Genomic DNA, 23,334 nt, shown 5'->3' with positions numbered 1-23,334 from the left:
GGGTTGTTTCGTCTTGGAATGAAATGTAAAATGAGATTATAAAAGGGAATAAGCCTAGGGGCCAGCCCGATGGCATAGTGGTTGGGTTCACGAGCTCCACTTTGGCAGCCCGGGGTTCTCGGGTTCGGATCCCTGGCGAGGACATAGGCACTGCTCATCAGGTCACGTGTGGCGGCGTGCCACATATCAAGTGTAGGAAGATGGGCACAGATGTTAGTTCAGAGCCAATCTTCCTCACAAAAAAAGGGGAGGGGGCTGTAATAAGCCTAAATGTTTGTTATCATTAGAGAGAGTACTGAAAAATCTGCATTTATTTTCCTCAAAACCAAATGCTGGGACATGATTTAAAGATTAACCAATGGCATCACACACTGGATCTGATGGATAATTATAATAGCCACATTCCAAAAATCTTTATATAATATAAACAACCTAAAGGATTACTCCTAAAATCATGCTTAGGCAAAACGTGCCTGGAACAGATCAGGTGCAATGTATACAAAGGCATACATACCACTTTACAGTACAAAATGTTTCAAAAACACATGGAGAATAATTTATATTTATAAAGAACAGCTGTTTATATAAACACTGTTATAAAAAGCAAAACTCAGAAAAAAAGTGATCAGAGTCTACTCCTCACAGATAAGGCAACTAATGCCCTAGTATCTCAAAATCCTTTACAAAAGGAGAAAGTTTAGTAAGTTTTAGCTCAATTTTTTTTCTGTATGTTACTTTTTTTTCTTCTTTTTCTTTTCATCTGCTTCCATTTTAAGCTTAACTTCTTCAGCTGTAAGAGCGCCCAGCTTCTTATTCTTTGCTTTCTTGACTTTTTCCTTGATGGCAGCCACATCAACTTTAGTTTCAGTAGATGCTACACAGATTAAGAACATAATATATGTAATTCTTTATATTTTAACAAATAAAACATAAAGAATATATATTTAGGACAATAATTTCAGAGCACTGTTAAAGTTGAAAGGTCATGTTATAAATATAAAACACCTGCCTAAAGGAAAGTTCGAAGTTTCTTCAAACTAAGAGAAAATAAATCATAAAATAAAGTACTTTAAAAACACATTAGTGAAAGTATACATGAAAATGGCATTACAGTTTAGCTATTTGAACCAATTACTGGATTCAATTTATATTAAAACTATATTTTTTCCTTAAATCGTACTTGAAATTAGATTATTTTTACTTATATTCTTTTCTGTATTTTGGAACTTTAGAGTACTCATTAGTATGCCAATTTTCTATCTTGCATATTAAAATAATTTAAAATTACATTTCATGAGGAATATTACATGTAGTCCTTCTAGCTTCAAAAATTTTAACTAATCATAAAGCTACAGGTCAAAATCTACTTCACTTACAACCACATAAAAATTTAAAAATACAGTTTTCCAAATATTAGTTCAATGAATGACCAGTAGTATTTTATTTAACATCTGAGAGTATTTGGAGGTCCTCTTAGCAGAATGCAACCATCTAATCAAGGCCAAAAGCATGAACAAAATAGAGAAAGGAAGCATAGAAAAAATGTAACTTTTTCTTACCATTTAAAGAACAGTACTCAGAGCATAAAAGATCACAAGATAAAACATCCTTATACAATCTGCCCAGCAATTTGAGGAGCAGAGATCTAAAGCCTCCGCTATAGTGGAACAGCTACCTTTTTAATCATTATAAACTGAGATTATTTTTTGTTTTATTGAGGTATAACTGACATATAACATTATATTAGTTTCAGGTATACAACATAATGATTTAATATTTGTATGTATTATGAAATGATCACCACGGTAAGTTTAGTTAACATCCATCACCACACAGTCACAAAATCTTTTTTTCTCATGATGAGAACTTTTAAGATCTACTCTCTTAGCAATTTTCAAACATACAGTACAGTATTATTAACTATAGTCACCTTGTAGTACATAATATCCCCAGGACTCATTTATTTGATAACTGGAACTTTGTACCTTTTCACCCCTTCATATGTTTCTCCCACCCCCACACCCCTCTTCTGGCAACCACCAATCTGTTCTCTGTATTCATGAGCTCACTTTTTTTTGAGATTCCACATATAAGTGAGATCATACAGTATTTGTCTTTCTCTAACTTACTTCACTTAGCCCATGTTGTTGCATCATGCTGTCATATATTCAGCCATAAAAAAGAAGGAAATTTTGCTATTTGTGATAAACTGAGATTTAACCAGCTACTGAACTACCTTCAAAGCACATAAATGACAAATTGTACAAACTGGAAATTATAATGCTTATGACATTTTTAACTTTTACATAACCAATGATCTACATAGTAGAATACAGTATTTTTAAAGCTGTTAACACTGATGTAACATAAGATACCAAACTAGCAATGTTCTATCTGACTTTGAGCCATAGGTCATATGCAATGCTGCTGGTGACCCCCTCCCCTCACTGTGCCACCGGCCACTTTGGTGAGTTACCTTAGGAAGAGTACAAGTGCTACTAGTGGGAAAGAAAATGCAACAGAGGAGAGGACAGATCAGAATGAGGCTAGGAATGGAGAAGAGAAGGCACGAGAGTGCTTTCTCTGAGTATCTTTTTAAAAGCCCCTAAAAAAGACCTTCCTGTTATTTTGTTGGTGTCCTTCAGCACAAGGGGATAAGAAATCCATGTGGACAATATAGGAATCAAACTTTAAGCCATAAATCATGTACGCAAAGAGAAGAAAAGCACCACTTCTGATAAGCTCTTTCTGAGAGGCAAGATAGCAGAACTCAGGGATCTCACTGCTTTACTTTTATTTTCACAGAGGATTCACTGCTCTGGTTTCTATCTTTCACTACCAAGCACAACCAGAGGTCAGGAGAAGACTGTCAATCTGGGATACACTTAAGTAGGAAATAGCAGCTCCTAAATTATAAATGACCTCAGTTTCTCATCTTAGGCTTAGTGATTAATGAAATGCTAAGAGAACTGATGGAAGAATAAGGTTATTTCTTTACTAAACGCTCAAATAGATTCAGTCAAATTCCCTATGGGTTTACTCTTCAGATAACAGACTTTTGCATCATACCAAGAGTTGGAAAACAAGCATTACCTTCCTTCAGTTTCACAACTGGTTTTTCTTTAGGTGGAATAAAAGCTTTGTTTCTTTCCTCTTGTCTCTTAGAGAGCGCTTCTGCTTGTTTAGCCTACAGTGTTAATACAAACACGTTATTACTAAGACACAATTCATAGTTAAGTAAGAATTCAGTTTCTCTGACCTTTGCTATTAATGTTGTGAGCCAGACAGTCTTACCTTCACTGCTTCCATTTTCTGTCGCTTCTTTTGACTTGCCTTCAGAAAGTATTCACCACTAGCCAATTCTTTATCAATCTGTTGAAAGTGGTATTTACAGTTACATCAGAAATACAGATTAGAAGTCATTTCCTAAGAAAGTCACAATGTCCTTGAGGTAAAGACAGTGGGATCAAAAATCCATGATTAATTTGTAAGGGCAGTGACATAAAAAAAGAAAATGTACTCTAAGCTGAGGGAATACATGCACAAAAGCAAAAAGGTAGCAAAGCAGGTGATGTGTTCACGGAATACACAACGGACTGCTTTAGGTGGGGTGGAAGGTCAGTGACTCAGAGAAGCGTGAGAGGAAACTGGAAAGATAGTTTTGGGGAAGCGTAAAGAAACTCGTATGCCAGGCGAAGGAGGTGAGATATGATTTAGAAATGACTGAAGGTTTCTGAGAAGAGTGAAGAGACCAAAGCAGCGTTTCCTAAGGTATAGAAGCACGGAGAAGAGATGAAAGCTTGGGATAAAGGTGGCAGCATGCAAAATGAAAAGCAAGAATTGTCAGGATTTGGTAACTAATTAAATAATAATGAGAGAAAGCTACAACTCATTCATTCAATATAGAGTCAACATATATAACTAATCTATCCTACACTTTCATAGCATTAATATATCTAAGGCAGTGTTCTAAACTCTTTACAGTTACTAAGCTCTTTACAATTACTAATCAATTTAATCCTCATTAACAATTCTTTGAGATAGGTATTATCATTACCCCCATTTTATGTATAGGGAAACTGAGACACGGATGGGTTAAATAAATTTCCCATAGTCACAGAGCAAATAAGCAGCAAAATAAGTCAATTGAGACATCACCATTTCGAGAAGCTTACAGTGGTAGGGGAGAGATCAGATAATTACTAACAAACTCCAGGCCAGGGCCATGAGAAATCTAGCAGGTGTCATGGAAGCATGGTTAGTAACTGGATCGCTCTGCTGTCCTCAACTATCAGATTTCCTGGCTTCACTACCTCCCTTTTCCAGAGCAGTACTCATGATCCAAGACTTGCACTGTTGTTTTCACCATGATGATCATCATGCCTTTTTTCCCTTTGACCTTTCATCCAACTTTCCCTGAAAAACTCCAAATACAAGGCTGTGGAGAAGACAAGACAGTACACAGAAAGGGATGGGTTTACGAGCTGAGCACAAAGAACTAGGAAAAAGGGGAAGACTAAGATACAGCCAAGGGAGGAAATAATGAAGCTAGATCCCTCAGGAGACAGGTGAAGACAGAATTCAAAGAAGAGGTAAAGAAAGGATTAATGCAGATGGAAAAAAACAATTATAAGTGAGAGAGGAGGAAGCTGAAGGTGTTCTTGCCTGATGGTCTTCAATATGTCAGTGAAATAAAATGCACTGTCATCTGCCAGAAGTGGGAGGGTGCCTAAAGAATTAAGAGGCTACACAGAACTGCCACACAGTACTGAGGCCCTATCTGAGGTTGGAAACATGAATTCACAGTAAATATAATCCAAAGATATGACTTTCTCCAACTATGTTTGCTAGCCACATTGTGGGAAAGAAGTCAAGTTTTAGGACTGATCCACATTTGAGAGTTTTGCTGGGCAGGTCTGACAGAAAGAAAAGGGAGCATGACAAAAAACAGTGAGGGACAAGAGAGAAAAGGAAATTTTGGAAAGGAATTGAAGCCAGAGGAGAGTTGACAAAATGAGAGGCATTCATAACTTAGAAAAAGGATAGATACTAGAATTTAAAACTTCAGAACTGGAGCAGTCATATAGTACATGGTCACAGGAAGGATGCTAAAGCAGAGCAGAGAACACTGTCGGCTAAACTGTTGACTTTTTCATCCATGGAACATATATAGAGGCTATGGGGACACGAATGATGTAGTTTACACCTTGATGTAGTTTACAGTCACAAGGTGAAGCCCCTAATACCCCCCGACACACACTTAGCTCAAAATAAGCCTATTTACACTTACTGTCAGCTTCTTATATCTCTACACACCTACACACACACACAAATTCCACCTACAATAACCTCAATAAAGTTTCTGACAAAATAGATTAAAATACTTCCCCCCTCGTGTAAAGAAATTCAACATTTAATACTGACCTGACTTTCTGGCTGTGGTGGTGGGAATGGTGTATACTCTTTCTTAACAGTTTTTTTCTTTGGTTCCTTGCGTTTATTCACATTTTTGTGCTTGAACTGTGGCAAAAATCTTTCCCAACTTTGTGATCTTAATTCAGAATCTTTTGCCAACTCTCGTTTAATCATTAAGGTCTTTAGTCATGGCAATATAGGAACAAAGTAAAAATTTTTATTTTCAAAATTCATACATTTGTCAAACTAAGACATTGTAAATATTGTTCCTAGAAATAACAAAATTAAAATGAGGAATAGTTCTTAGTCTCTTCAGTAGGAGTAAACCAATTCCATAAAGAAAACAATATGTAATCTCAAACATGTATAATTAACCAAGCATCAGAAAACTATTAGAAATTTAGATTAAGAAATGCAGTATTGTTAAAATAAATTGAGATGAAAATGAGACCAATTCAGCTTTTCAACATTATTTCATTAAAACTTTTACTATTCAACTTAATAACAGCAGAGAGAGTTCTTCATTAGCAGTGTTCCCTGCAAGCAGGAAGCTTTTGGTAGCATCAGGGAAAGAAAAAAGCAAATTTTCTCTTGATCACACAATATTTGCACATTTCCCCCATGCCAATGTGAATTTCACAGACATTAGAACATCAGAGGATGCAAACCAGGCATCAGATTTGCATCCCATCTTTAATGTCCCAATGTAACTCAAAATGGTTCTTTTGCCCCAATTTAAGAGTGACTTTTTAACTTAACCTCATCAAATTTAAGTGGACTGCTTAACAAATACCCATCATAAAATGGCTCATGATACCATGGGTACATTTCCAAGTACCATCAGGCACTTTGTGCACACAGGGATATAACAGATCTCTCTCAAAGAATCTATGAGTGTTAAATTCCAAAAAAGGTTTTAATGCAATCTGAAATATTCCAGACTTTATTTAAAGAGTGAATTCTGAAAGATCACATCTTTAAATATAGTACACAGGCTCATAATCTAAGAAAACTGGATTTATATCATCGACAACAAATTCTATGAAGCTTCCTTTCTTTGTATTAAAACTATATAATACATTACACTGTCCCTTTCAATAGTTTTCAAACTGTACTCCACAGAGACCTAAGCTTTCAAGGATGTAACTACAAGACTGGGGTAGAGTTAAGTTGGCTGAACTCTAATTTACCCAAAATAGCTCCTCTTTATTTGTTTTGTATATTAGGCTTTCATAAAAGATTTAATTTCAAGAAAGGTTTCTGTAGCTAAAAGAAGTTTGACAACTACTGTTAGAGTAATATATTTAACACTCACTTTAATGTTATAAATAGGATGAATATTCTTCATAGTATCTAGGACTACTTTTCGAACCTGAAATTTGCAAAGAAAAATAAATTAGTCATTTATAAAGATTTTAATGAACTAGGTAGAAGGGGATACATTGCAACATGTCGTATGAACCAGGCAATGGTTACCACATTCAATATAATAGTTCCTTCCATTGCTCTGAGTGACTTCTAGATCTTTCATAATCGTCAACCTCCCTTGAATACAATGATGTTCTCAACTTTATTGCTAAAATGTAATATATAGAACTAATATAACACATTGGAACTGTCGGATTTAGTGGGAAGAGGGCTGGATTTAGAGTCAGAAAATGTGGGCTCAAATAATGGGACTACCACGTCATATGGGAAAGTCACTTAATTTTCCTGTTCCAGCTTTCTCATCTATAATGTGAAAATAAAACTACCTCAAAAGTCTGTTGTAAGAATTAAATAAGATAATATATGTAGACTTTACAAAACTATAAAGTATTCAATATATTTAAATTATTATTGCCCCATGAGAAAAGGGCAGATAACTTATGAGAATCAGGTGCAACAGAATTACTATTAAAGGCCCTGGAAAGGAAGCAAGACTTCACAGCCAGATCCAGACAATAGCATCAAAAGGAGTTAACAGAAACAGTATCTGCGCCACAGATCTTCTCATAACATTTAATTTAACAAGTTAAAGAAAATGTTCATGAGTACATTGAATAAACATTATGCTAAAATTCAAACAAAAGAAAATATATCTTAAAGGAAAAGAAGTTTTCAGAGTCTGACCTCTACTGGCTCTATACGTTACTGCAAATAACATGATCTCTATTCAACTCTCCAATCATTTGAGCCATGCAACTACATCATGTGTCTCATATGTGCTGCAGACTAAGATCTTAAATACCCATTTAAAATGTGTAGTGGAAGGAGTGATGATGGGCAGACTTTCTAATTCAAAAATGGATGCCTCTGTAGTTGCCAAAGGTTGGCACCTAATACGTTAGGGTCCAGGAATGATGATTTCCTCAAATTACAGTATTTACTAATGCGAAATCAAACAAAGCACATTCTTAAAAAATAAAATAATTATAAAACAATATTTATCCAATGGACTATTATATTATAACCAAATTATTTAATTTGTTCTCTGCTGAAAATTAACTTAAGATAGTAAATAGTTCTCACCTCTTTTAAGCCACTAAAAGGTCCAATGGCTGAAACTGTGTTTCCCTGAACCATAATGTAACAATTTGTTAAGAGTTCCAATGCCTGCATCAAAAGAACAATAAGTTGAAATTCAGTACACTGAAAAACTAATGATAGAGAACGATATTCAAGTAGTCCACTGATAAAAAGTACCTTCAGTGTAGATCCTTTGGGACCAATGAGCCGTTGTCTTCTTTTAACAAATCTTTCTTTATTTCTTACTAAAGAACCTATTTTAATGATGTCACATGCAACATCATCCTGAAGAATCCGTACTGCCTTATGGGGAAATAAAGAAAACACTAAATCAAATATTCTTTATAAATACATTTCTTTTCAGAGCCCAGGCTAATGATATCTAAGCAGAAAAATGAAAACTCTATGGAGGGAGAAAGGGAGGGGTGCAGTGTTATATGTTGTCTCTAATGTTGATGCAAATAAAGCCAAGTCTCTGTAATTCTAAATTTACCTGTTCAAATGAAACACTCCTTGCTAATAGTTTTATGAGGTCTCTGGCCCTAATGATGATATACGGATCAAAGGTCTTCTTTGTTGTACAAACAGTCATGCTGCCCTCAATCAGGTCCAGGGTTGCATTAACGTGCTGCAAAAAGGAAGGGGCAAACAAGCAGCTGTCTAAAAATGGATTCAATTGTAGATAATTAGAGGCTATCCTATCAAAGTATTAATTATTGTGAATTAAGCTGTCTCTCAAATTCTATCAACTCCCTCCTTGAAGAAGCTAGGTAGTTAATATAAATAATTAATACTTGATTACTTTCATACTTCAAAGAATATAAGAAAGTCAAGCAATTGAAGCCATTTATACTTAGTTTGCTTTAGAATACTTTGTACTTACTGGATTAAAGATTATCTCTAGTTTAAAAAATATAAATCAATCCAAATGAAGCCATACTTAAGACCTAAGGTAGAAATGTAAAGTTATATACAGTATAGATACATAATACAGTATTAAAAGATAGGAGAGAATGATAAAAATGGAGTCAAGAGTAAAAGTCAAAAATAAGGATAATTGGTGTCTCTGAAGAGAACATGATAAATGGAACAAGAAAGAAATTTTTAAATTATAACACTGGGACATTTTACTGAAATAAAGGCAAACTTGAATTTACAGACTGAAAGAACACATCCTTTCAGGAAAAGTTGGTACTGACTGTTTAGCACTGAAACAAATTCAGTGTTAATAGATGTCAAACATCACAAAAAAATTCTATGGAAATCTAGACAAAATCAAATCACTTCTTGGAGGAAAATTCATTCTGGTGTTAGACTTCCTCATAGCAAAAAAAAAAAAAAAAGTCAAGGGGCAGCCAGGCGGTGTAGTGGTTAAGTTCACGTGCTCTGTTTCAGCAGCCCAAGGTTCACAGGTTCGGATCCCAGGCACCAACCTACTCACTGCTCAACAAGCCATGCTGTGGCGGCGTCCCACATACAAAATAGAGGAAGATGGGCACAGACGTTAGCTCAGGGCCCATCTTCCTCACCAAAAAAGAGGAAGATTGGCAACAGATGATAGCTCAGGGCCAATTTTCCTCACCAAAAAACAACAACAACAAAAAAAGTAAAGCTATATAGCTTCCCTATCCTGGACCCAGCTCTAATCTACCATCAGCTTCCTAAGGGTGAGAACAGACCCTCCCTTTCAAACTTTTTTCTAGCTTGGTTTGTATTAGCTAAATACACAGTAAAAACAAATTATCATAGGTTTAGACAGAAGTAATAATTGGAAAATTATGCATTAACTCTCAATAGGAAGAACTAGATATCAACAAAGCAAATAAAAATGCTATTTTCTGACTTGTGAGCATAATCTGAAGAATATTTCAACATAGTGAGTGATGAACAATTCAACATAAGGTTGGGTCTCTACAAGTTAACAACAACAAGAGTCCAAACCCAGATGTAGAAAGCTGTAAAAACAGCCTGCAGTTTGCTGAGCCACCCTCATACTCAATGGGCAAAAACAGCTCCAGGGCAGTCCCAGAGTTGAGAAATGCATTTTATATCACAACCTAGTACACACACACACGCACACACACACAAATGAACCAAAAGCTTCATAACATGACACTTACCCTTACCACATGTGATACATTCATTTTTTTAAGGCTCATTATATCCACTGAATTGACTTCTTGATCCACTAATGGGTTTCAATCCATAGTTGGAAAAACAAAAACAAATACACTACTCTAGGGGCATGGCAGCAGCAACAGATAGGGGAAAGTTGGCCACATCCACAGCCTTCATTTAACGTGAAAATTAAGCAATTTGTCAGGAACATGCCTCAACTCAAACTGTCCAGGTACACTGTCACTAACAGAGCATACAGCAGGCATTCTGAAACTTGGGAGTTCATGGGTGAGTTTCAGAAAGTCCATGAAATCCCTAAAATGTTAAAGGTATGCGAATTTTTCAAAGTAATCTATTACCTGCAAAATCAAAAACAAATGGATTATAGGAATAAAGCTTATCTAGGCTGTTTAAAATACCAAAGGAACCAAATTAACCAGTTATGCTAGCACTTAAAAAAAAAAAAAATCCATCAGCACACATATATTTATTAAAAGTAAAGGTATAAGAAAGAGCAAAATCTCAAAGAAATATATAAATATGCATACATGCTCATTCAAGGCTTTCTGTACCAAAGGCCAGCACTCTTTCAAGTAAGCCTCTCTATATTTTGGGAACAAAGTTGCAAAACTGCTTTCCTCCAAGAGTCCTCTGGGATTGTCCTCTTTGGAAAAAGCTGGTTCCTTCCAACCCTCAGGAACAGTGAGGAGTTCTGATTCATCTAGAGAGGGGAAAAAATTTATACATCCGATTTTAACCTTCTTTTGACACTTTTTGAACACTTGCACACATTTACCAGCTTCCCAGTACTCTCCCTGCACTTCCTCTTCCCATGCTTTTTACAGACTATTCAACAAAGAACATGCTTCTCACTATCATCAACACGCTGTATTAAAATTACCTGTATACATTTCAGTCCTCTCATAACACAAAGTTCCTTAAGGGCAGGGACCCTCCTAATTAGCATATGCCTGACAGACAGTGGGTACTTAAACTTCTATTGCACTACACTATCTTAGAGCTGAAAATTCAAATACCATTTTGTTTATATGACTATTTTAGGGGCAGGTTTGGCGGCGCAAGCGGTTAAGTGCTCGAGCTCTGCTGCGGCGGCCCGGGGTTCGCATCCCAGGCGTGCACCGACACGCTGCTTGGCAAGCCATGCTGTGGCAAGCCATGCGGAGTCGCATATAAAGTGGAGGAAGATGCGCACAGATGTTAGCCCAGGGCCAGTCTTCCTCAGCAAAAAAAAGAGGAGGATTGGGGGTGACGTCAGCATCATGGCGGAGTGAGCTTTCCCGTGAATTCTTCCCCCACAAAATACAACAAAAGTAACAGCCACAGACAAACAACGGAATCCCAGACAGTCAAAAGCTGGAGCGGAGGGATCCACACTGCCGCACATCTGAGAGCGGAACGTGCTGGGCCCCCGGAGGAAGTGGGGAGAGGTAAGGAGAACTCCGCTCCCTCCCCATCAGATCAGCGATCCGGTCCGCGCGGCTCCCAGAGAGGGGGGAGGGGCGGCCCTCGGCGGGAAACTGCAGCTCTTCGGGCGCTCTCAGCCAGTGGGAAACTCCCGCACAGAGGGCTCAGAGGAGCCACAGGGCTACCATCAACATCTGAGCAACCCAGAGAGCGGATAAAGAGGGGCAAACGAGAAGCCTCCCACGTCAGGGACCCAGAGGGCAAAAGAGAGAGCTCCCCCCTCCCCACAACCCGGAGTCTGCAGCTCGACCAGATCTAGCGGTCCGAGGCAGACCTGAATAAATTGGACTGGACCCGTGGATCGCAGTGGGGAAAAGAAACAAAACAAAACAAAACAAAACTGCGGATCGCAGCAGAAAAACTGGGGCAGAGCGCAGGGGGCTTAGACTACACAGCCCTTCACCACCACACAGTGGCGGCAGGTGGAAAGTGCAACCAGAGACTTCCAGGATGAGGAAAACCAAAACCAACACAGGAACCACAATGCAAAAATATATGAAATCACCAGACCAGAAACAAAATGACAAGCAACCAGAAATCAACCCCGAAGACACAGAAATCCATAAACTAAATGACAGAGATTTCAAAATAGCTATCATAAAAACACTCAACGAAATACGAGACAACACAGACAAACAATTCAATGAGATTAGGAGTTTCTTCACAAAAGAGATTGAAATCATAAAGAAAAACCTATCAGGGCTGATGGAGATGAAGAACACAATGGAGGAGATAAAGGAGAATCTGGAATCTTTAAAGAACAGAGCTGACAATATGGAGGAAAGAATTAGTACTTTAGAGGATAGGAATACAGATATACTCCAGATGGAAGAAGAGAGAGAACTAAGACTAAAAAGAAATGAAGAAAGACTCCGAGAAATATCGGACTCTATTAGAAAATGTAACATAAGAATTATAGGTATTCCTGAGGGAGAGGAGAGGGAAAGAGGAACAGAGAGCCTATTCAAGGAAATAATAGCTGAAAATTTCCCAAATCTGGGGAAGGAGCAGGAAATACCAGTAAGCGAAGCCAACAGGACTCCTATATATATTAACAGACAAAGGCCTTCACCACGACACCTAGTGGTAAGGCTAGCCAGGGTCAACGACAAAGAAACAATATTAAGGGCAGCTAGACAAAAACAAAAAATAATGTACAAAGGAACTCCCATCAGGCTCTCAGCGGATTTCTCAACAGAAACTTTTCAGGCTAGAAGAGACTGGAATGATATATTCAAAATACTAAAAGACAAAAACTTTCAGCCAAGAATACTCTATCCAGCAAAAATATCCTTCAAATATGATGGAGAAATAGTAACTCTCCCAGATAAACAAAAGCTAAGGGAGTTCATGGCCACGAGACCGCCACTACAAGAAATACTCAAGAAGGCCCTCAGGCCTGAAAACAAGAAGAGAAAGGGAACACAAAGCTTGGAGTAAGGAGAAAAGTAGGCAGACAAAATCAGAGAAATAGTAGATCTTTACCGGAATAGGTTAGCAACCACTTAAATACTAAACTCAAAGATCAAAGGAAGAAATTCACCAAAAATAAATTTAACCTCATCACTGTAAACACACAGCCACAACACAAGATAGAATAAGGTATAACAAGAGCAACTTAGAAGGGGAAGAGGAAAGTGACTGAATTGACTTAGTATAAGGAAATAGGAGGCTATCAGATAATGGACTATCTCATACAGAAGATTTTTTGCCCAAACCTCAAGGTAACCACTAAACAAATAATCAAATTAAAACCACATATGATAAACAAAGAGAAAACTAGAAGAATCATAAGACAGAACAACCAAACTGAATTGGCAGTCCAAAACAAATGGGACAAGAAACAAAGGAAATGCAAAAGAACCAGAAAATAAGTGACAAAACAGCAACATTCAACCCTCATATTTCAATAATTACCCTAAATGTAAATGGATTGAACTCTCCAATCAAAAGATACAGAGTGGCAGGATGGATTAAAAAGCAAGACCCAACAATATGCTGCCTTCAGGAAACACATCTTAGCACTAAAGACAAGCACAGGCTCAGAGTGAAAGGATGGAAGACAATACTCCAAGCTAATGGCAAACAAAAGAAAGCAGGTGTTGCCATACTCATATCAGACAAAGTAGACTTCAAGATAAAACAGGTTAAGAAAGACAAAGAAGGGAAATATATAATGATAAAAGGGACACTCCATCAAGAAGACATATCACTTATAAATATATATGCACCCAACATAGGAGCACCAATGTACATAAAACAACTATTAACAAACCTAAAAGGAGAAATCAACAACAACACAATAATAGTAGGGGATCTTAACACCCCACTTACAGCAATGGATAGATCATCCAGACAAAAAGTTAATAAAGAAATATTAGACTTAAATGAAAAACTGGACGAGATGGACCTAGTAGACATATACAGAGCACTCCACCCAAAAACAGCTGACTACACATTCTTCTCAAGCGCGCATGGAACATTCTCTAGGATAGACCATATGTTGGGAAACAAAGCAAGCCTCAATAAATTTAAGAGGATTGAAATCATAACAAGCATCTTTTCAGACCATAAGGCTATGAAACTGGAAATGAACCAGGAAAAAAAAACTGGGAAAGTGACAAAAATGTGGAGATTAAACAACATGCTACTGAACAACCAATGGATCATTGATGAAATTAAAGGAGAAATCAAAAACTATCTGGAAACAAACGAAAATGATAACATGCCATATCAAACCATATGGGACGCAGCAAAAGCGGTCCTGAGAGGGAAACTCATAGCGATACAAGCCCACCTTAACAAACAAGAAAAAGCCCTAATAGGCAACCTTAAATTACACCTAACAGAACTAGAAAAAGAAGAACAAACAAAGCCCAAAGCCAGCAGAAGGAGAGAAATAATAAAAATCAGAGCAGAAATAAATGATATTGAGACCAAAAAAACAGTAGAAAGGATTAATGAAACAAAGAGTTGGTTCTTCGAGAAGATAAACAAAATAGACAAACCCTTAGCCAGGCTAACTAAGAAAAAAAGAGAAAAGGCTCAAGTAAATAAAATTAGAAATGAAAGAGGAGAAATTACAACGGATACCATGGAAATACAGAGGATTATAAGAGAATACTATGAGAAATTATATGCCAACAAATTGGACAATCTAGAAGAAATGGATAAATTCTTAGACTTATACAACCTCCCAAAATTGAACCAAGAAGAAATGGAGAATCTGAATAGACCAATCACAAGTAAAGAGATTGAAATAGTAATCAAAAACCTCCCAAAAAATAAAAGTCCAGGACCAGATGGCTTCTCCAGTGAATTTTACCAAACATTCAAAGAAGATTTAATACCCATCCTCCTCAAACTATTCCAAAAAATAGAGGAAGATGGAACACTTCCTGAATCATTCTACGAGGCCAACATCACCCTGATACCGAAACCAGACAAAGACAATACAAAGAAAGAAAATTACAGGCCAATATCGCTGATGAACATTGATGCAAAAATCCTCAACAAAATATTGGCAAACCGAATACAACAATATATTAAAAAGATCATACACCATGATCAAGTGGGATTTATACCAGAGACGCAGGGATGGTTCAACATCCGCAAATCAATCAACGTGATACATCACATCAACAAAACAAAGAATAAAAACCACATGATCATCTCAATAGACGCAGAGAAGGCATTTGACAAGATACAACATCCATTTATGATAAAAACTCTCAATAAATTGGGAATAGAAGGAAAGTACCTCAACATAATAAAGGCCATATATGACAAACCCACAGCTAACATCATACTCAACGGGGAAAGACTGAAAGCCATTCCTCTGAGAACAGGAACGAGGCAGGGCTGCCCACTCTCACCACTCCTGTTCAACATAGTACTAGAGGTTTTGGCCAGAGCAATTAGGCAAGAAAAAGGAATAAAAGGAATCCAAATAGGTAACGAAGAAGTGAAACTCTCACTATTTGCAGATGACATGATTGTATATATAGAAAACCCTAAAGAATCTGTTGGAAAACTGTTAGAAACAATCAACAACTACAGCAAAGTTGCAGGGTACAAAATCAATCTACAAAAATCAGTTGCATTTCTATATGCTAATAATGAACTAACAGAAAGAGAGCTCAAAAAGATAATACCATTTACAATTGCATCAAAAAGAATAAAATACCTAGGAATAAATCTTACCAAGGAGGTGAAGGACCTATACAATGAGAACTACAAGACATTATTGAGGGAAATCTACGATGACATAAAGAAATGGAAAGATATCCCATGCACGTGGATTGGAAGAATAAACATAGTTAAAATGTCTATATTACCTAAAGCAATCTACAGATTCAATGCAATCCCAATCAGAATCCCAATGACATTCTTCACAGAAATAGAAAAAAGAATACTAAAATTTATATGGGGCAACAAAAGACCCCGAATAGCTAAAGAAATCCTAAAGAAAAAGAACAAAGCAGGAGGCATCACAATTCCTGACTTCAAAACATACTACAAAGCAATAGTAATCAAAACAGCATGGTACTGGTACAAAAACAGACACACAGATCAATGGAACAGAATTGAAAGCCCAGAAATAAAACCGCACATATACGGACAGCTAATTTTCGACAAAGGTGCTAAGGACATGCAATGGAGAAAGGAAAGTCTCTTCAATAAATGGTGTTGGGAAAACTGGACATCCACATGCAAAAGAATGAAAGTGGACCATGTGCTATCGCCATACACAAAAATTAACTCAAAATGGATCAAAGACCTGAAGGTGAGACCTGAAACTATAAAACTCATAGAAGAAAATATAGGCAACACACTATTTGACATTGGGCTTAAAGGAATCTTTTCGGATGACATGCCTACCCAGACTAGGGAAACTAAAGAAAAAATAAACAAGTGGGACTTTATCAGACTAAAGAGCTTTTATAAGACAAATGAAATCAGAATCAAGATGAACAAACAACCAACCAGCTGGGAGAGAATATTTGCAAAACATACATCTGACAAGGGGTTGATATCCATAATATATAAAGAACTCACACAATTGAACAACAAAAAAACAAACAACCCGATCAAAAAATGGGCAGAGGAAATGAACAGACACTTCTCCAAGGAAGATATACAGATGGCCAATAGGCACATGAAAAGATGCTCAACATCACTAATCATCAGGGAAATGCAAATCAAAACAACACTAAGATACCACCTCACGCCCGTTAGAATGGCTATAATCACCAAGACAAAAAACAACAAATGTTGGAGAGGATGTGGAGAAACAGGAACCCTCATACACAGCTGGTGGGAATGCAAATTGGTGCAGCCTCTATGGAAAACGGTATGGAGATTCCTCAAAGAATTAAAAATAGAGATGCCCTATGATCCAGCCATCCCACTACTGGGAATCTATCCAACGCACCTGAAATCAACAATCCAAAGAGGCTTATGCACCCCTATGTTCATTGCAGCATTATTCACCATAGCCAAGAAGTGGAAGCAACCTAAGTGTCCCTCAACTGACGATTGGATTAAGAAAATGTGGTATATATATACAATGGAATACTACTCAGCCATAAAAAAAGACAAAATCGTCCCATTTGCAACAACATGGATGGGCCTGGAGCGTATTATGTTAAGTGAAATAAGCCAGAAAGAGAAAGACAAACACTGTATGATCTCACTCATATGTGGAATATAAACCAACACATGGACAGAGAAAACTGGACTGTGGTTACCCGGGAAGTGGGGGTGGGGGGTGGGGGGTGGGCACAAGGGGTGAAGGGAGTCATATATGGGGTGAAGGACAAACAAAAATGTACAACCCAAAATCTCACAATGTTAGAAACCATTAAAATATCAATAAAAATGTAAAGAAAGAAAAAAAAAAAAAAAGAGGAGGATTGGCAGATGTTAGCTCAGGGCTGATCTCCTCACACACACACACACAAAAAATTAATAATAAAAAAAAAACTAATAATCATTGGTATAGGGTTTCAGGTTTTCCAAAGAGTTTTCACGTGCCTTATTTCTGTATATCTTTCATGACAACTATGAAAGGTAGGAAGAACCAGTATTATTTTTTCCCATTTTATAAAAGACATTCAGTCCAAAAAGATTAGTGACTTGCCTAAGGGTACACAAAAGTGAGTCAGTCTAGGTCTCCTTTCATTAAAACAAAATGCCTCCTAAGGGCTATAAATGATCTCCCACATCATTTATTAAAACTCCTGGTCCTGGATTTTAGGAACCTCTTAAATCCAACAGCTATACTTTAATTCAGCACACTCAAAGGTATGATCCACAGGCCTGCAGCATCAGCATAAATTGGGAGTTTGTTAGAAATGCAATTCTTGGGCTCCGACCCAGACTCACGGGATCTGAATCTCTGGGAGGAGGCCCAAGAATCTGTTTTAACAATCTCATCAGAAAAGTCTTATGCACACTAAAGTCTGAGAAACAGGTCTTTATAGCCCATGTTATCAACTCCAGTCAGGTAAACCTGCTCTCTGTTTCTTATACTTCTTCACTTTGCTACTTCTGGATCAAATCACAGAGGATTAGCTAGTCTTCATACACCATTCACTTCCCACTATCCTAGAAAATCTCCAATTCTACAACTGTGATACTTAAAATGCATATCTAACCAAGTCCCCACCCAATTTAAACACTTCGATGGTTATGAATTTTTAAAAAACCAACAAAATGACAAAAGAAATACACAGAAATTTCATAATAGAGGAGGAACAAAAAGCCCCAAAACGTGTGAAAAGATGTGCAACCTTATTAGTAATAAGGAAAGTTTGAACCAAAACTGTAATGAGATACCCTCTCATGCTTACCAAAATGACAGAAATTCAAACTTCAGAAAATACCAAGTGTGAGTGTGGATGCAGAGCAAGGAGAACTCTCATCCACTGTCCGCGGGAGTGTAAACTGGCACAACGCCTCTGGGGAAGCCTGAGTATTACCGGCACCGACCCTATACTTCAAGGAGTCCAATCCCATGTACGTAAACTTGAGAAACTCTTGAACACGTAAACCAGGAGATATGTACAAAGATGTTTACAGCAACAAACGACGGGGACAATCCGAAAGTCCACCAACGCAAAATGAAAATATAAATTACCATCTATTCACACAAAGGAACATCATACAGTAGTGAAAAGAATAAACTACAGCTGGAAGTACTGCCCTGATTGAATAACAAAAACAAAGTTAAGCTTAAAAAGCAAGAAACAGAACAAAGCCCAAAGCCAGCAGAAGGAGAGAAATAATAAAAATCAGAGCAGAAATAAATGATATTGAGACCAAAAAAACAGTAGAAAGGATTAATGAAACAAAGAGTTGGTTCTTCGAGAAGATAAACAAAATAGACAAACCCTTAGCCAGGCTAACTAAGAAAAAAAGAGAAAAGGCTCAAGTAAATAAAATTAGAAATGAAAGAGGAGAAATTACAACGGATACCATGGAAATACAGAGGATTATAAGAGAATACTATGAGAAATTATATGCCAACAAATTGGACAATCTAGAAGAAATGGATAAATTCTTAGACTTATACAACCTCCCAAAATTGAACCAAAAAGAAATGGAGAATCTGAATAGACCAATCACAAGTAAAGAGATTGAAATAGTAATCAAAAACCTCCCAAAAAATAAAAGTCCAGGACCAGATGGCTTCTCCAGTGAATTTTACCAAACATTCAAAGAAGATTTAATACCCATCCTCCTCAAACTATTCCAAAAAATAGAGGAAGATGGAACACTTCCTGAATCATTCTATGAGGCCAACATCACCCTGATACCAAAACCAGACAAAGACAATACAAAGAAAGAAAATTACAGGCCAATATCGCTGATGAACATTGATGCAAAAATCCTCAACAAAATATTGGCAAACCGAATACAACAATATATTAAAAAGATCATACACCATGATCAAGTGGGATTTATACCAGAGACGCAGGGATGGTTCAACATCCGCAAATCAATCAACGTGATACATCACATCAACAAAACAAAGAATAAAAACCACATGTCGTCTCAATAGACGCAGAGAAGGCATTTGACAAGATACAACATCCATTTATGATAAAAACTCTCAATAAAATGGGAATAGAAGGCAAGTACCTCAACATAATAAAGGCCATATATGACAAACCCACAGCTAACATCATACTCAACGGGGAAAGACTGAAAGCCATTCCTCTGAGAACAGGAACGAGGCAGGGCTGCCCACTCTCACCACTCCTGTTCAACATAGTACTGGAGGTTTTGGCCAGAGCAATTAGGCAAGAAAAAGGAATAAAAGGAATCCAAATAGGTAATGAAGAAGTGAAACTCTCACTATTTGCAGATGACATGATTGTATATATAGAAAACAATAAAGAATCTGTTGGAAAACTGTTAGAAACAATCAACAACTACAGCAAAGTTGCAGGGTACAAAATCAATCTACAAAAATCAGTTGCATTTCTATATGCTAATAATGAACTAACAGAAAGAGAGCTCAAAAAGATAATACCATTTACAATTGCATCAAAAAGAATAAAATACCTAGGAATAAATCTTACCAAGGAGGTGAAGGACCTATACAATGAGAACTACAAGACATTATTGAGGGAAATCTACGATGACATAAAGAAATGGAAAGATATCCCATGCACGTGGATTGGAAGAATAAACATAGTTAAAATGTCTATATTACCTAAAGCAATCTACAGATTCAATGCAATCCCAATCAGAATCCCAATGACATTCTTCACAGAAATAGAAAAAAGAATACTAAAATTTATATGGGGCAACAAAAGACCCCGAATAGCTAAAGAAATCCTAAAGAAAAAGAACAAAGCAGGAGGCATCACAATTCCTGACTTCAAAACATACTACAAAGCAATAGTAATCAAAACAGCATGGTACTGGTACAAAAACAGACACACAGATCAATGGAACAGAATTGAAAGCCCAGAAATAAAACCGCACATATACGGACAGCTAATTTTCGACAAAGGTGCTAAGGACATGCAATGGAGAAAGGAAAGTCTCTTCAATAAATGGTGTTGGGAAAACTGGACAGCCACATGCAAAAGAATGAAAGTGGACCATGTGCTATTGCCATTCACAAAAATTAACTCAAAATGGATCAAAGACCTGAAGGTGAGACCTGAAACTATAAAACTCATAGAAGAAAATATAGGCAACACACTATTTGACATTGGGTTTAAAGGAATCTTTTCGGATGACATGCCTACCCAGACTAGGGAAACTAAAGAAAAAATAAACAAGTGGGACTTTATCAGACTAAAGAGCTTTTATAAGACAAATGAAACCAGAATCAAGATGAACAAACAACCAACCAGCTGGGAGAGAATATTTGCAAAACATACATCTGACAAGGGGTTGATCTCCATAATATATAAAGAACTCACACAATTGAACAACAAAAAAACAAACAACCCGATCAAAAAATGGGCAGAGGAAATGGACACTTCTCCAAGGAAGATATACAGATGGCCAATAGGCACATGAAAAGATGCTCAACATCACTAATCATCAGGGAAATGCAAATCAAAACAACACTAAGATACCACCTCACGCCCGTTAGAATGGCTATAATCACCAAGACAAAAAACAACAAATGTTGGAAAGGATGTGGAGAAACAGGAACCCTCATACACAGCTGGTGGGAATGCAAATTGGTGCAGCCTCTATGGAAAACGGTATGGAGATTCCTCAAAGAATTAAAAATAGAGATGCCCTATGATCCAGCCATCCCACTACTGGGAATCTATCCAACGCACCTGAAATCAACAATCCAAAGAGGCTTATGCACCCCTATGTTCATTGCAGCATTATTCACCATAGCCAAGAAGTAGAAGCAACCTAAGTGTCCCTCGACTGACGATTGGATTAAGAAAATGTGGTATATATATACAATGGAATACTACTCAGCCATAAAAAAAGATAAAATCGTCCCATTTGCAACAACATGGATGGGCCTGGAGCGTATTATGTTAAGTGAAATAAGCCAGAAAGAGAAAGACAAACACTGTATGATCTCACTCATATGTGGAATATAAACCAACACATGGACAGAGAAAACTGGACTGTGGTTACCCGGGAAGTGGGGGTGGGGGGTGGGCACAAGGGGTGAAGGGAGTCATATATGGGGTGATGGACAAACAAAAATGTACAACCCAAAATTTCACGTTAGAAACCATTAAAATATCAATAAAAAAAAAAAAAGCAAGAAACAGAAAAATGCCTACAGTCCTCGTTCATTTATATAAAATTCAAAAGCAGGCAAAATTAAAGCATCTTGCGCATAGGTAGTAAAGATGATGGAGAAGAGAGCGATCAAGACGATTCAGAGGGTGACTGACGTGCCGGAGGGGGAGAACCCCACGGAGAGGCTGCGGGGCTCGCGGGCGCAGGGACGCTCTCTTCCGCTGGACGGCGCGGGCCCTGCTCACGTGCGGGTTGACGCCTGCGCGGTGCGTATACTGCGCTGCCGTGAACGCTCCACCACGAACGACGCCGCCCCGTCAGCACCTCCCTAACGCCTGCAGAGAGCGAGGTCAGGCTTTTAACCCTTCAGTAGGACTGGCTGCTCAGGCCCGGGGCCCTGTCTCCAGCCTCTTCCTGTCATTCACTCGGAAGAAAACAGACAAAACCAGACGCCACAGCGACACGTCAACTTAAAAGTGGGGCAGCCTCAGGAGCAGGAGCCGTGTCGTCTGACGGACAGGAATAACGGAAACGCTTCCACACCTCCACTAACCGACACGCCGGGTCAGGCCACGCGGCCGTGTCCGCCCCGCATCCCCGCGCCTGTCCCACGCCCTCGGGGCCGGCGCTCCCGGACACACCGAGCTCCTCCCGCGTCCCTCAGCTCGGCCACGCCAGCCGCCGCCCCCGCGCGCGGTCCCCGTCCTCACCGGTTCACAGAACACCCGAGGACAAGCAATTAGTCAGGAACACGTGGCCGGACCACACCGGCCAGACCCGGCCGCCACCCCCAACCGTCAGCAACTGTGGCCCTCCACTTCCCAGAGCGGACTCAGGCGGCGTACGCGTCCCCGGCCAGCCAAAGACACAATCGCGCCTCCACACCCAAACCCCAGGCTTCGCTTCCCACACACCCCCACCTCGGTTCTCCGGCTTCGGCTTCTGGGTTCGAGACTCACTTTTCCCAGCCGCCGTGGCTGGGCCGTTCAGTGAGGAGGACGCCATCTTCAAATTGCTTCCGGTGTTACCGGAAGTGACACGGTTCTTAAATCCTACCGGACTTAAAAATCCCTCTACTCAAAATGAGTTCCGCAGAACTCAGACGAGGAGATGTGCGCAGTCTCCGTTCGTGCGTACGCCTGAGCCCGCGGAGTTGCTCAGTGCAGCGCTTCTCGTGCGTGGCCCGTGGAGAGCCGGAGAGTTCGTTTCCGGGGTTCTTTTCCGCGCTGCAACTGCGGAGTTTGACTGCATGCTGGGAATTGTAGTTCCGCACTGTGGGAACATTGAGGGCTGTCGGATTTGTAGTTTTCTCGTGGCCCCAGTGTCTAACCCGGGACGTCGGACTTCAGGGTTAGGGCACCTAATGCTATCGTCATTAATGTCACTTATTCGTTCATTCGATATAATGTCACTTATTCGTTCATTCGATAAATATCTTATATAATCATCAGGTAAGTCTTAGGAGTTGGGAAGAGGTACAAGTATGAGAATATATGGTTCTCGACAGCAAGAAGTGACGGTAATAACTACCATTTGTTTGTGCCTGGCACTTTATTTGCATTTCTA

The 23,334-nt window shown here is 38.5% G+C and overlaps 1 protein-coding gene across 4 annotated transcripts; it reads right to left on the bottom strand.

Moving 5' to 3' along the window:
- Positions 1 to 288: 288 nt before the first annotated feature.
- Positions 289 to 23,009, bottom strand: KRR1 (KRR1 small subunit processome component homolog). 4 transcript variants are annotated; one of them, XM_058568759.1, is made up of 10 exons: positions 22,689 to 23,006; positions 10,590 to 10,762; positions 8,417 to 8,551; positions 8,101 to 8,226; positions 7,927 to 8,010; positions 6,731 to 6,787; positions 5,425 to 5,595; positions 3,295 to 3,372; positions 3,094 to 3,187; positions 289 to 874 (listed from the first exon to the last, which is right to left on the bottom strand). In XM_058568759.1, the coding sequence occupies exons 1-10, from the start codon at positions 22,771 to 22,773 to the stop codon at positions 732 to 734; spliced, it is 1,146 nt and encodes a 381-aa protein (XP_058424742.1). In that variant the 5' UTR covers positions 22,774 to 23,006; the 3' UTR covers positions 289 to 731. The 4 variants fall into 4 exon arrangements, with proteins under 4 accessions (XP_058424742.1, XP_058424743.1, XP_058424745.1 ...); XM_058568760.1 differs by having other exon boundaries at positions 22,728 to 23,005; XM_058568762.1 differs by lacking the exon at positions 22,689 to 23,006 and adding an exon at positions 10,044 to 10,111 and having other exon boundaries at positions 10,590 to 10,653.
- Positions 23,010 to 23,334: the final 325 nt, after the last annotated feature.

This window comes from Diceros bicornis, chromosome 25 (assembly GCF_020826845.1).
Source record: "Diceros bicornis minor isolate mBicDic1 chromosome 25, mDicBic1.mat.cur, whole genome shotgun sequence".
NCBI classification, from domain to species: Eukaryota; Metazoa; Chordata; class Mammalia; order Perissodactyla; family Rhinocerotidae; genus Diceros; species Diceros bicornis.
This window is presented reverse-complemented; position numbering and strand designations above follow the sequence as displayed.

Bases quoted from the DNA above. Each gene is read 5' to 3' on its own strand.
- KRR1 (XM_058568759.1), bottom strand. From the start codon at position 22,773: ATGGCGTCCTCCTCACTGAACGGCCCAGCCACGGCGGCTGGGAAAAGT. The intron at 10,763-22,688 runs GTGGGGGTGTGT...TCCCCTCTCTAG, and splicing joins GCCGAAGCCGGAGAACCGAG to ATGAATCAGAACTCCTCACT. The intron at 8,552-10,589 runs GTATGCATATTT...TCCTTTTTGCAG, and splicing joins AGAAAGCCTTGAATGAGCAT to CACGTTAATGCAACCCTGGA.